At 38.3% G+C, this 15,618-nt stretch overlaps 1 protein-coding gene across 2 annotated transcripts in view; it reads right to left on the bottom strand.

Annotated features, from left to right (window-relative positions):
- Positions 1-15,618, bottom strand: part of FMN1 (formin 1) — a 353,942-nt gene that overhangs the window by 305,018 nt on the left and 33,306 nt on the right. The window contains exon 1 of one of the 2 annotated variants that reach the window (XM_046652862.1): positions 9,407-9,587. The exons of the other annotated variant lie outside the window; for it this stretch is intronic. Coding sequence (XP_046508818.1) covers positions 9,407-9,539 — 133 coding nt within the window. The 5' untranslated portion in view covers positions 9,540-9,587. Of the gene's footprint in view, positions 1-9,406; positions 9,588-15,618 lie in introns of those variants that run through there. 2 annotated transcript variants of the gene reach the window in all.

Below are 15,618 nucleotides of genomic sequence, written 5' to 3'. Positions count from 1 at the left end.
TTCTACATTAAAAAAATTTTAATGCCTTGGCATACAGTATATTTTTATTAAACTTAATGAATTCTAGAAACAAGTCTTTTACACTTTCTTAAAGTTGTCTTTGTATAGCATGTAACACAATACTTATTCAGAGTAAATGAGATATATGTGAATAAATGCTATGCAATTACAAACTGCTATTCAACGTTAGTTTTAAATTTTCAATGATATGTCATTTCTTACCTTATATTTACTTCTGATGGCATACTTCCCTCCCATTCTATCAGCTGTTTCATTTCTGCATGCTTTCCATGGTGCTTTGCATATGTCCTCTACAAATTAAATTGATTTCTTTTTCTTGCTTGAGGAAGATTGTCACTGAGCTAACATCTGTGCCAGTCTTCCTCTACTTTGTATGTGGGACACTGCCACAGCATGGCTTGATGTGTGGTGCGTATGTCAGCACCCAAGATCTGAAGCTGTGAAACCTGGGCCACCAAGTGAAGCATGCAAACTTAACCACTATGCCACTGGGCCGGCCCCTATTGATATTTTTTAAAATGTATATTGTAAAACGCTTTCAACCCTATACAGGTAATTTAAAATATAAAAAAATTTTAAAGGACCCTGTGAAATGCAAACCAAAACCACAATAAAACATCACTTCACATCTACTAGGATGGATATAATCAAAAAGGCAGATAATAACAAATGTTGGCAAGGATGTGGAGAAATTGGAACTCTTATACATTGCTGTAGGAATGTAAAATAGTGCATTGGCTTTGGAAAACAATCTAGTATTTCCTCAAAAGGTTAAATATAGAATTACAATATGACCCAGAAATTCCATTCCTGGATACATATCCAAGAGAAATGAAAACATATGTCCACACAAATACTTGTACATAAATGTCCAAATCAGTATTATTAATAGCCCAAAGATAGAAAAACTCAAAAGTCCACCTACTTATGAATAGATAAACAAAATCTGCCAAATCCATACAATGGAATACAATTTGGCAATAAAAAGGATAAATCTTGAAAACATTATGCTAAGTGAAAGAAGCCAGTCACAAAGACAATATATTGAATGATTCCATTTATATGAAATGTCCAGACAGGCAAATATATAGAGGCAGAATGTAAATTAATGGTTACCTAGGGCTGAGGGAATTGTGGAGAAATGGCGAGTCACTGCTAATGACTATGGGGTTTTTAGGAGGATGATGAAATGTTCTAAAATTGCACAAAATCCTTGAATTGTGCATTTCAAATGGGTGAATGGTATGCATGTGCATCACATCTCAATAAGGCTATTTTTTAAAAAAACCTGTGAGTTATAATTTTATATGAATGGGTAGTATTATATATTACTGTAATTTTTTGGAAAGAACTGTGGCGCTAACAAAATATTCCTATCTTTTTACTACCTATATTTCTACAAATTTACTTTAAAGAAATCATTTAATGGAAACAAAAAACTATGTGAATAAAGATGTTAACCACCGTATTTTCTGTTAGTTTCAACGTGGAAACAATTTAAATGTCTAAGAATGGATTTAGTACTACGACTCATCTACGTGATAAAATATTATCATCCATTAAAATTATAAAGCTATAATAAGAAGACCATATAGAAATATAAAATGTTTGAAATAATCTTAGGTAGATATGGAAGTATATAAAATATAAAATAAATGACCACAGTCATTTAAAAATACCTATCTCTATGAAAAGAGTTGAGGTGGTTGGGCTATGGAAGATTTTATTGCTGTCTTTTGTTTTCTGTAGTAGTTTCTTTTATAAACCTTTTAATTAAAAAGATGGAATTGTCATTGCTCCATTAAACCAGTAGTAAGCAAAGAACCAATAAAATTAAAAAGTTCCCCAGAGATGCCTAATGAAAGAGCATTGGGCACACATGGGGAAGAATTCCAGGCACCAGTGTTTACTTCAAACTTTATCACAAAAAACACTGATGATATTAGAGGCAACAAGATGGTTAAAAAAACTCCAGCTCATTAAGTGACTGGCAGATATTCTACTTGCACCTCTGTTCGATTTTTTTTATCTAGTATTTTATCAGGTACATGGTAACGGTCATTGCTGCTCAAAAAAAGTTCAAGATATTGTCCTTGCTCTCTCAGAGCTCACACCTAAAAGTTAAGTAATAGCAGACTAATTAATTAATACTTAGGTAATAGGAGTATGCGCACAGAGGCCGTGAATGTGGTTTCCTAGGAAGTGGTGTGTGAATATGGCAGGAAAGGAAGAACATTCAGAGCAGAAGTATACACCCTCCAGCCCGTAGTTACCATGGTTACATTGTCAGAAGGTTTAGCCTCCACATGACAGCTGGCCTCAGCAGTGTGGGGGTGCAAGGGAGGAGCTGAAGGTTGAGAGATGCTACTAGAACCCTTGCTATTAGGCACATCGACAATAGAGTATTTTTTTTCCACAATGCCTCAGAGTGTACAGGGGACAAGGGAAGAAAATTCTTATAGGTAAAGTACAACTAAAACGTTTAACACTCCAAGGGATATGTGCCTCCAAATATACTGTATTTCCAATGTCTACATTTGCTGGTGTAATTGGAGGTCTCGCTCCCAAAGATTGACCTGTGCACTGTGTGATCATTTATAAATGGATTACTTACTTTTGATATATTCTTACCCAAAGGTTAACTGGCTTCTTGACACAGATTCAATCAACTTCCATGTAGGAAATAGACAAAATGAGTATTCCCATGTATTTGTGATTTAGGTCCACTACAAACTTTGAATCATCTATTGTTTTGAATTATCCAAGCATTTTATCCCTTCAATTAGTAGTTAATAAAAATGAAGCAAAAATCATGAAGCCAATGAAATTTGGTTAAGATTCCTCCTAGCTACCCTTTTTTAAATTTATTGTTTTAGTTTTCATTATTAAGGTAGAATTTGCTTATATTGAAGATTTAGAAAATATCTATGAGTAGAAGGAAAATCAGTCCGCCATAGCCTGCATATTCAGGGATGACCATGACAATATTTCAGTGGATTGCATTCTAGTCTTTCTTTCTATACACCATTTTTTGTTGTTATCCTGTGTTATTTCTTTAGGGAACAAAGCTGGGAATGTAGGGTATACACAATTATGAAGATTCCTTTCTTCAGTAACAGTTTGCTCTTCCATGAAACACAATCCTGATCCCCTACAATACTTGGGCTCATGTGGAAACAGAATAATCACCCTGCATCGATACACTGAGGCACCTTCCTCCACAGCCCACCCTACACCCCAATTTAAAACTGTACCACTGACCACCTTCTGTTACTGCTCTCCCCCTTCTAGACAGGAGCCCCTTGGATATTATCAGCCACAAACACAGATTTACCACATCACTTCGAACAATGCCCGTCGCATATTGGACTTCTGATGCTCCACCTCACAGCCAGCTTTATGGCCAGGTCAGTTTCTCTAGCACTGACTCCTTCCAGACCATCTTCTTATAGTTCAGGTCCTGAAGGTACCATCACACTTCAAAGCAGAGCCTTCTCTGATAATAAAGCCCTGACTGAAAACTGCTTCTACCATCCTTTAATTATTCCCATTATGCTTTTTTCCACAAGTGTGGGAAACAAGATAAACAGCCACCTGTCAGCTCCTTAGCTCAGGAATTGCTCCAGGCTTGGCCTGGCCCCCCACCCCAATCCAAGTCAAACTCCTCCCATGTCAGCTCTCCTTGGATGACCTCCTAAGCTGGTTTCCCACGTTTCTGCTCTTCGCATAGTTCTGCTCAGAATGCCAACCTGGTTTCCCTCTGAACCTGCTCTGATCTGTAGGTCCTCTAGGACACCACTGCTGTTGCCTGCCCTTCATCTTGATGCTCTGCAAGTGTTGACAGAAGGCTCCACACCCTCTGCCCAGTCTAGGCCAAGTGGCTACCACTCCTCTGAGTCCCTGCTTGTCCAAGGAGGAAGAGTCAAGCAGCCCAGGACTCTAAGCAAAGCACTCTAAGAGCCTAACCTCAGGGCAGGGACATCAGGAGAAATAATTGGCCTACTGCTTCCTGAACATTTAGATCTAAACATAAATCTACAGAAATCATGAAAATCTGAATATTTTCCAAGATATTTTCAGAAAAGAGTTGAATATGCAAAGTGTGGTCATTGGATTCCCAGCCTGTCTCTGCCCCACCTGTTCCTTTTCTGGAACAAGTCATTGTTGGTTCAACCATTTGAATCATCCAGCTGCTTGCTTGTGTACACCACAAGAACATCACGCAAATGTGCGTCTCTCCTTGTCTCATGACCAAAGCACTCAGGATTTCCTTCCCCTGCTACATGACCAACAATGCTCCTTTCTTGGACACAGCCAGTAAATAAAGAGTAATGGCTGCTGCCATGGCTCACCTGAACTGTAAAATCTGTATTTCTCATCACCTGAATGACTGCACACACCAAATGCCTATAAAGTAGTACAATTAAAAAAATGAAAACAATCCTATTTTAGCTGATAAATGTAAGATCTTTGACTTCTAGAAATTATCTGGGTTTTTCTCCCTTAGTTTGCCTATCCGTGTTTGACTGAAAAGATCCAAACATCTCTATAGTTACTGTTTAACCAGCCACCGAAAATTTAGAGGTCTGGTTACTGCACATACCTTGGCAGGTATGTGACCTGTGCTCACCTTTAATTCAATGCATGACAAGTATATTGATTTAGCAAGTAACATTTACATGGTCATCAAAACTTCATTTATCCATTCAGTCAAAATACTGATTGAACACCTACTATGACAGGCACTGAATCATGTAATACAAAGATAACGAAGTCCTTACCTTCAAGGGGTTCAGCATCCCATTGGGAAAATGAAAAGTAAATATAATTTTGGAATGTAAGTGTTAAAAGGAGAGTTGTAAGGAAATAAAGAGCAGAGCAACCTAAGGTAGTCCCAAGGATGGGATACTTCTCAGGAGAAATAATACTAGATACTTGAAGAGCGAAGAAGATGCAACTTGGCAAACCAGAAGGTCCATGTACACATAAAAAGAATGTGTGTGCTCAGCAGGTGGCACATGTCTCAATATGACTGGAATGTGGGCTGCTAATGGAAGAGACAGGCAAAGGGCCAGGTGTTAGGGCCCTCGTGTAAAGCCCTGCTAAGGAGATTGGATTTCATCCTGAAGTCATGAAAATATTTTGATCAGAGAAAGACTTGATGTCTTGCCAGTCTCTCTCACCACCTCCCCCCTGCCTTTTAAATGCAAATGGTTCTCCCATAAGCCACAATGCACTGAGCACCTGAAATCCAGCTGTGGACAGTACCTGCATCAGGTAATTGCCTAGAACTGCTCACCTGTTTCCTCTAGACCTGTTGTTCTTCCTTACCCTTCCTTGCATCTCAAACCCATGAATCTATTCTCAGCTCCTAATATTGCTGCTTCTGGCCATGTTTTCAGTTACCACTTAGAAGTTCCCTTTCTGTGCCATCGCTTGACTCTGAACTCTTTGTGATCAGGTGATTTTATAGAACTTAGCTTCAGGTTACAATGGCCCTCTACTAGCAGACCTATTTGTGTTGCTATTCATTTCAACTAGTCTCTCACACACCTGCTTGCAATAAGTTTCTCAGGTGGCTCTGGGCAGCGTCAGAGTTTTCTTGGGGTGGATGAGGATTGTAGTCTCTCATCTTAAAAGCATATACAGGAAGACTAGAGATCTAACCATAAAAAGAGGACCGCAAATTTTAGCTGTGTCCCTGGTGTTTCGTTAGTCTCCTGATGTTCCTTAGCACTAGTTACTTAAATCCCCATTTTATGGAGAAAAAAATGGAGACCCAGATTAACGTTCTCACTGGAGTTCATCAACCCACTAGAAAACCTAATTTTCTACTTCCCTTTACATCTGGTTGGGAAAACCCTCTAGCTATTTTCAAGTACCCTTGGCTCACATTAATTCTTGCTTCATCCAAGGATAAACCTGGAAAAATCTAGATGTACATCAACTTCCCATGACTAAATTACTTCTACCATTTGGCACTCCATTCCAACCTCTCCCAGCAAAATTGTCTGTGATAAAGTGGTTGTAAAAGGGGGAATTAATATTGAAGCTGAAATATGATTATAAGCTGCAAAGACAATACCAGATATGAATTAACATAGAGAACAGGGAAAAAAGTACAGGCCTTGCATTCACAAAGGTGACTGAGGGAATAAAGGAGGGAATAAATGAAAAGCGATAAAGAAGTTAATATATATTGAGGTATATGAAGAAGCAATTTGGGTCTAAACTGATTTGCCCTGATCTTGTTTTGCCAGCAAAGTCTGATGTGGCCTGTCAAGCATTCACTGTACATCTGCTTTAAACATTTACAGTATCCCAAAGCAAAGAATGTTGCCCTTAAAGATAGAGATGAATGCCTCCCCCCAACATCAGAATTTCTTTAAAGATAAGCATTCTTTCCCAGAAACCAAGGTCAGATCAACCCGCTGTGCACATCTTGTGACTTGTAATAAAAAGTGAAAAAAAAGTATTCCTGTTACATGTAATGGCTGTTCCTTGTTCCTAAATGGTATATAACCATGCTGTACACCTCACTTCTCCAGAGGGCTTCCTTCCCTGTTGGAGGTTGCTCTCCTGGGCTATAGTCCTTAGAACTGTATCATACAGTAAGCTCACCCCATTTTTAATCTATAGATTGATTATTGATTATTTGCATTGACACTATCCATCCATTTGGGCAGGTTCTTCATTTATAAAATGGAGATGATAGAGATCCCTCAAGAGTTTTGTGAAGATTAAATAAGATGAAACATTTAAAGTATATAGCACTCAATAAATGGTGTTTATTACTTTCATTACCACCAATACTACTACTATTACTTTTACCACCACAGCCACTGAAGTATGGCACTGAAGTCAATGACCCACCTTTAAGACAAGCCAATGGATGATCCTGCAGAGACTGGGAAATATTCTATTTGAAATTAAAGTTAGTCTCAAATCCAGGCATATCACTTATATATGGTGAGGGAGGGTTAAGTATAGTGTAAGGAGCAAATAAAAGATCTAATTTTGGGACTAGTCCAGTAGTCAAAGGGGACAGGTCTTTACTAGTAGAGTTTCTGGATGATTAATATAAGAAAAAATGTTTTAACTATTGAGTGTTGGCAAAGAACTTACTCCCCTTCACCAGCTCTCATCAGCCCCCAACTCTCACTCCAAAAGAGAGAGAAAGAAAACAAATCCAGGTGCCACTGCTGGAAGCTATACGCCCTCAGATTCTGGCAATAACAACAAAAGCATTTGTAATTTCCTGCCATAAAGAAGACAATGCAGAAATCCTGCATCTACTTAAGAGTAATTTAAAATCTGGAGGTTATAGAAACCATAGCTCCTTTTTGATTACAGGCATTTTAAGAAATACAGGGGCTGTGAGATTTACAAGGTGCATTAATTTCTTGGAGTATTCTTATATTACTAGGAGCTGCTATTGAATTATTTAACCTTGACAACTGCTGTTGGAAAATCTCAACTATGGATTGAGCTGAATATTTGAACCTCAATCAATTTATTGAGTCCACTTCAGAGATAAAAATGTATGGATATACAGAGGAAGAAATTAAAGTTAATAAATATTTTGTGATGATTCCAATAAGAAGATTAATTTCTGATGTGAGCTTCATCTACATCTACTAGAGGTAGTCATCACACTGCACACAGCATTTTCTACCATCTTGATGAGCTTAGAAAGGACACACTTTATCCCCTTAAAGGAAGAACGACTAAAGAACAATGGTTATAAAACATACTCAGAGCTATTTAGCAAATTAATGTTTGAACTATGAATAAAATTCAGATTTACTGGGGCCAACCCTGTGGTCTACTGGTTAAGTTCAGTGCACTCTGCTTCAGTGGCCCAGGTTCATGGGTTCAGACCTACACCACTTGTCAGCCATGCTGTGGTAGTGACTCACATATAAAGTGGAGGAAGGTTGGCACAGACGTTAGCTCAGAGCTAATTATCCTCAGCAAAAAGAAAAAAAAATTCTAATTTACCCTGTATTCAAATGCCTATTCTTCATCTTTTCTAGGTCATTGGGAATGGGATGGTAGTAGAAAAGAGGAATAACACTCTCTTTCATGTTCCTAGAAAGAAAATTTTTGTTTTCCCAAATCAAAATAATGATATAGTGTGTTGTGAATTTGGACAGACTTTCTCTAAAACTGATTCAGATTTTGTTGTAAGGTGAAATCATGTGAATTCTGAGTAGATGTGAATACATGTGCATGTATCTCTTTAACAAATGCTGACAGATCACAAAACATAGCTTGCAAACTTAAAATTATTTGACTCATTGCTTAATATCCTCCATGAGAACCTTTAGCTTTTTCTGTTTTAATTACTAGTTCCCATGAGGCAATTAAAACTTAAGGAATTTTCTCATTTGCTTTATTAATAACTTTCCTGATAGTTTAATATCCAGTCTATTTGGAACTCTTGATGATCCCCTCTCCAAACACAGAGATTCTCAAGGACATACTAAGAAGTCCATCTAAAAGATTAGAACAAACCAGAAAAAGAGAGATTATGGCTCCAACTAAGCACTAGCAAATAGGAAGACACAGGAGAGCAAAAAATATCAATATCTCCCTTAAGGCTGAAATGAATTTATTTTCCATAATTTACTTTTCTTAGGTAAGTTCTCAATTTGAATATAAAGTTAGAAAGTCTCTACCTCACTAGCACAAAAACTTGTTTGATACGACTGGGGGACAGTTCTTGTAGGAAAGAAGAAATTAGAAAATCTCTTCCTCTCATACCCTAATCATGCCCATATTAGATACTAAATGCAAAGAACATTATTTAAACAATGTCCATATTAAAGATTAGATATAGAGTGTTTTCACATACCTTGGCTAAATAATATAGACTAAATATTTCTTGATATGTATTTAGCATTTTATTATATCAACTTGTCTTTAAAAAACTATATAAAATCTTCATATTCCAAAAATACGAATAGTCACATTCACACTCCAAAATCCTTAGGATGAAAACAATCTCTCTAGACGAAGATTATTCCTAAGCCTTCCTTTACAGAAACACAATTTAGTAAACATATTAATCCTTAGTTTGTTCAACATAATTGAATGAATATATTAATATTCAGATGGTATGATTTTTAAAATTTGAGATCGGCAGCCCTGCAGGTTACAATTGGAGGACACCCAAACCAACTTGTCATGTGCCAAACAATGACCTTTCACCAAGAATTCTTCTTTCATAGTTCAGCCCATAAAAACTAGCAAATTAAAAGCACTTGTTAAATAAAGAGGAATTTCAACTCTGATAATCTAAATAGATTTGTATCTACTTTAAACAGAAACCTTTCTTTCCCCACTTGCAACCAAGAGCATGGGCTTCGGCTTTCAAGCTTACCTTCTTCTGGGGCTACTGACCTCCTGTGTCGGCACTTCCAAATCTTGGGAACTGAAATTGACTGTCCATGTCTTGGGGTATAGTGGTAGCACGCACCCATGGTGCCAAAGGGTGGGGAGCCTGTGGCAAACATGATGGATTCTCAGGACAGCTTGAGAAGAAGGAACGTGTAGAGGATGTACTTCCCCTGCTCCATCACAGGAGCAACTGGCACAGTGCCACTAGGGGAAGAGACTCCGCCAACCATTAATGAGTCAACCTTCCGTACTACGCACAGTGGGCCAGACAGGTTTCACCACTTTTCACAGTCATAGTAATGATAAAACATTTTTTAAAAACCAACAACATCCTTGAAGAGCTTCCTTTTATTTTCTTCCTCTTTCAAGCTATAGGAGAAGTGATCACTTTGCTTTTCAAAAGATGTTTCCAGTTAAACACATAAATCTAACATTTTTTTTACTTTCATTTTTGAATCATCTCTCAAAACTAAGATCTCCTATTCTAAAAACTAATGATTCTACTATATGTGTCTTCAAAATGTGTTTGGCATTTCATTTTCAGATTCTGAAAGTCAGTCTCCTTCCCTGCCGCCATAGAATGACCTCCATCACAACACGTAGTCTTTGATATAAACTTGAACTATGAAAAATGGCCGTATAATTATCTTAATGAGACTTCATGTTTATATTGCATCTTTTATCTAAAAAGCTCAAAGTGTTTTGCTAACATGATCTTATTAAGCTTCACAACACCGCGCTCAGGAATGCGATGGTAAGGATTATTACTATCAATTTTAACAGGTGGGGAAACAGAGATTAGCAATTAAATGACTCAATTTGAGGTCACAATGCTAGCTGAAGGCAGAGTTTGATTCAGGACTCTGACCTCTCTTTCCAGGGACATACCCAAGTGACCAACAGAGAGCTTCATGTTGAAATGAGAATCAGTTTTCACTTCTCAGGAAAAATTTGTTCTTTTTTTCCAAGGCTTTAAAGAAGATAAAAATAAAGCCAATAAAAATTATTTTATGTTTGCAATTTCTGGCACATGTGCTAAAGAGAGCAGATGTACCAACCCCAGTCACTTTATTCCCTTCCTTACCCTTTCCAAGGGCCATCACCACCTTCCCCAACCAAGGATCAGGCCACAGCCAGTGCTCGCACTGTCTTTACAGAATGGTTAGCGAGTGCACTTTTTTCCACGCACCGGGAGGAAAGAGGTTTTCAACATTGGCCATCCTGTGCATGTTCATTGTGAGATATTCAAACAGCATGGAATTGTACAAAGTAAAAGTGGAAAAAAAATCTCCTGTTGCCACCCCCAGAGGTTAACACTGTTAGATGTGGGGATGTGTGAATACACACATGTAGTGATACCAGACACAATGTCCTGCAGCTTCTTTTTTGCAGCTTTGGTGGTCTTTTCATTTTCCAGTATTCCTTGGTCATTGCTCTTTGTCAGTTCATACATATCTACACCAGTCTTTTAAGTGACTATATATCCATTTTTATGGATATATGTATAAGAACATACAAAAATTTATTTTTACCCAATCCTCTTTTACTGCACATTTGGTTATTTCCTTACTTCTTCTATCTTACAAACTGCAATTAACATCCTTTTTGCTTAACTTTATGTGTTTTTTAAATATTTCTTTTGGATCTACTTCCTACTTTTTACATGATCCAGGACTTTTGCTTAGGAAAATATACCTGTTGCTCTAGACACTGAGCTGCTGATTGTATTGTGAGCCTGCAGCCTTGGATGGAAAATCAGATTCCCTCTCTCTCCGCATCACTGCTTGGCAGAAGTTTTGGCTTTCTCTACAGGATACCACCCATAGGACCCAAAAATGAGGACTGGAAAATATTCCACATGGGACAGATGGAAGGATGCTAGATGACGTTGTAAGAAAACAATACATACAAGCACCCATCTATGACTCATAGCTCACTTTCTCCAAGGCCTTAGTTCAACAAAAAAATTAAATCTTGGCCTTTTACTAATAAACAGAGTGGGGGGTCCCATGTTTTGGAACAAAAAGTATTTTATAAATAAGAGTTAGATCTATGCCTAAGTTTGAGTATCATAATGACTGATTACTTTGTGCCTCTGCTCCCTCAGAGCACATGAGCGACTCAACATCATATTCAATTCAGTGCAAATATCATTTACAATGCTTTGGATTGTCTATAAATTGAGAGCACAAAGGGAGTCCTTTATTCCCTCATTTCCAATGGGATTTGCCCTAGTATCACATTTATTTCCACGTGGATATCCTGTGTCTGTTATCTCACTTCCCAAGAAAGTACACAGTCGACAAGCATTACCTTTCTATTTTAAGACCTGAAGAAGGAAAAGCAACCAATAGACTCAGAGCCACAGCAAGGAAAATCTACACTTTAACTAGGTCTCCATCACTGTTTTTCCTATTGATTCATTTGTTCACTTACTATGTTCTGCAAGCAAACAATGTGAATAAGACACAGTCCCTACTTGCAAGGAGCTGACAGAGAGTCAGGACCAAAGATAAAGAAAATAGGAAGATAAAGAATAATACTTTGGAAGTGCAGGAAAGAGTTCCTGGAAACTTTTATAGCTAACTATACAGAAACACAAAAAAACTGCCTTGCCAACAGAATGAAGAGCAATGTTCTTCGTCATGAGAGGCCTAAAAGATTTTGAAAATCCTTAGCTACCCTCACCAAAAAAATGAATAAGCTGATAAGAAGGGTTATTTATTCTTGCCATATTCCAATTCCATTTGTTTCTATTCCTTCTTAAAATATTTTTGTGTTCCCTAAGTTCAAGTAATTAAGTGATTGTGCTCTTCAAGAAGAAAGAATTTTTTTTTAATCCAGTCATTCATTAACAATTTTCTCCCATAATGGGAAGTAAGGTAGTTCAGAGTAGGTTTTATAAAATTAAAGTTGGTTTTAGACTATGCACATTAGGCTCACTCTTTAAATGCTTATCTCAGAGTCAATTTCATGTAGGCCTTCTAGGCGTCCTGAGTGTATAAAACACAACAGGATAACAACCAGGTCAATATCCTGACATCACCTTCTAAATAGTTCCACTCAATAATCCAGCAATATTCTAATCTAGTAGCCACTGATGACACACACAATGCGAGACAGAGAAACATATTGTCTGTGTCAAACCCATAAATGCTGAAGTGACCCATGCTGGCCTGTCCTACTCCAAGCATGCTCCTCCAAAGAGCTGAGCATCAGGGGCTTTGTTCTGATTGCTGCCATGATCTTGCTATGTAATCTAAAAGGAGAGGGAACTGCTCATGTTTTCTATATGTAGGGATGGTAGACGGTTGGGTTAGTACAGGCTATCCAATCTTAATAAAGGAAACTAACATTCATTTAGCATGCACTGTGTGCCAGACATTGAGCTAAACGCTTTACAGATGTTGCTCAAAATACCCTGTCAAGTAATTACTATTAATGTCACTTAAAGTGAAAAGACAGGCTGAGCGCTTAAATAATCTGTGTATGCTCACACGGCCAAATGGGCTGCAGCATCTCCATGGCCTTACAACTAAAGCTCAAGCTTTGGAGTCATCTAGAATCTCTCTCTTTCTCTCAACGCCAGATTGTTAAGCCTTGTGGATCTATTTGTACAATGTTTCTTATATCCGTCCCTTTCTTTCCAGGTGCAGTTTGAGTTCTCATCAACTGCAACCATCATCAACTGACCATCCTTTTTCTAATCTCTTGCCACCCTTCACTCTGCTGTCTGGTTAATCTTCCTGAATCACAGCTTGGGACATATCAGTCCCCTGCTCAAAGGTCTTCCATGGATTTTCATGGTCTATTAAAACTAGGTAAATACTCTTTCTCCTGGCATTCAAGGCCTCCTACACTATACGGCATATAGATTTGATTCAAATGATGTCTGTTGAATGAATACACCACCCAAAGCTAACGCTCACCGTGTGTGCCTTCCCCAAAGTAGTGTTATAGTATATTAAGTATTGAACATGTCTTCAAGAGATAAATAACAAGGTCTAGAATCTGCTTAGCCCTAAAACCAAGAATACTCAGAGAGGGAAAAATTAAATCTAATATATCTGGGCTGGAGATATATGGTGAGGGTTTTGGTCGAACCTACTTTATGTTAGAGATCTTCTATATATTATCTCTAAACCCTTCAAGAGTCTTTGAGAAAGGTTATTTACTGCTTTCATTTTATGAACAACAAAAATTAGGCTTAGAGAGGTTAACTTTCTTAACCTGAGTGCCCATAGATAGTAACTGTTGGATCAGGGATTCAAACTTGTTGTTCACACCTCTGGCCAGAAAAAAACCTGACTAGGGATCATTATCCTTTGGGAAAGTAATTTTGTCTTAAAACTCAATCCTGAAGATTAGTTCTAAATGAAGAAAGTTAGACTCTTCCTGGATTGGAGATACCAAAACACCAGGACAATACACGTAAACAATTATTTAAAGGACATATCTAACAAGGCTTACGAATTAGTAATGTTCTTATTCAAAGAAATACTTCTTGAATTTGGTTATCTAACTTATAGGTAAAAAAAATAAGAATGGGGTTCATTAAATGGCCAATTTTGTATGCTGAAATTTTTGTAAAAGCTCCTACGGTTTTGGTGATTGAGGCTTTCTTATCTTCATTTGAGTTTATCAAAGAAGTGTTTCATTACTATTAAATGTCCAAACGTTTAACTTCTGAAGTACAATTGATTGGTTATTTATAGCCCATTGAAAAATGTCAAATTTCTTTCTAAAAACCGTCTCTCTTTTAATGATTCATGGTTAAAGGCTCTCCTTTGCAATCAGTCCCTAAGCTGGGACAATGGCTTCGAAAGATCTATATATGAGATGATAATAATAATAATACCAACCTCAGTGCAGTTCTGAAAACCAGATGAGATAACACAGATGAAAGGCTTTGCAAATGGTAAAGCACTGTGTAAATGTTACACTTTTGCAGCTGCAGCTGCCACAGCTGCTGACTAAAAAGAGTTTATCCCCGGTCAACGAGGAGCGTCCATCCTCATTAGAGACACAGGGTGTAATTAAGCACCATGTGAAGAGATACAGAGAATTCTCCTAGATGTAGAGGAGGAAAAGATAAGCGGATTGACCAAGAAAGAAACACCTCTAAGGAGGCAGGATGTGGGGGTTTGGCCTCACAGATGGGCAAGAGTTGAATGAGAGGAAGCAGAAGGACACCCTGCGCAGGTGGTCCGACAGAGCAGCACAGAGTATTCAGAAATAATGCAGAGCCTTGAGGCACAGAGCCTGTGCAGGGAAGCAGAGTGTGAGATAAAGCTACAAAGGAAGGTGGGTACAGATGGTGGAGAGCCAACGCCTATAACCTCCAATAATTTTTCTCTACATCTGTACAGGCCAACTCTACATCTATTCTCATTATTCACTGAGTATTTAAACTATTATGTTCAAAGTTGTCATATACCAACCTCCAAAACTCACTGAAAAAGTCCACAGATCTACCTGAGGGTTCTTACACTTCTGCGCATTCTGCAGTAGGCCAGAGAGAAAAGGAAGAGGCAAGAAGCTGCAAATCCTGGCAGCTTACCCAGAATGGAGGCGATTCAGCAGACAAGAAGAGAAGGCAATAAAGCAGCAATGTGGGCTGCAGGCAGGTTGGAGCAGAACCCAGGGAAAGGGAGGAAGACAAATAACTGTAACCGTCAATTGGCAGGGTCATGAAACCTGAACTCTTCTGGAACCGCCTTCCTGGTGAGTCCTCTGGCTCCACAACTTTGGGAAGGAAAACTGATACCCATAAATAACTGTGGCCATGTAACTGCAAAGTGGGATCAATGCCTCCTCTTGATTAAGGCAAAGTGGTTTTTCCAACAAAGAAAAACCGTGGCTGGTCGACTCTGCAGAGAGATTACATGCATGGTTACATGTGGGAATTTGGGAAGACTGTAAGATGCATGTTGAGAAAAGACATGTTGAGCATTAGGAGCTGGGTGGGGAGAGGCAAACGAGACAGAGTCCTCTGGACAAGGAGCAAAGAGAAAATTTCACATCTTACATTCCCTCACACAGAGGGGAGGTCAGGCTGGAACTGCTTCCCTTTGGGACAATGGTCTCGAACCAAATGGTTGGCTGGATCATTCTTACCCAACCAAAGAGAGCCATTACTTTTCAGTAATGCCATGGTTAACACTCCTCTGGACCCTAAGACCTAACTAACTCTAT

The sequence above is a fragment of the Equus quagga genome, chromosome 2 (genome assembly GCF_021613505.1).
Source record: "Equus quagga isolate Etosha38 chromosome 2, UCLA_HA_Equagga_1.0, whole genome shotgun sequence".
Lineage (NCBI taxonomy): Eukaryota > Metazoa > Chordata > Mammalia > Perissodactyla > Equidae > Equus > Equus quagga.
Note: the sequence above shows the minus strand (reverse complement) of the source record. Positions and strands in the feature narration are given on the sequence as shown.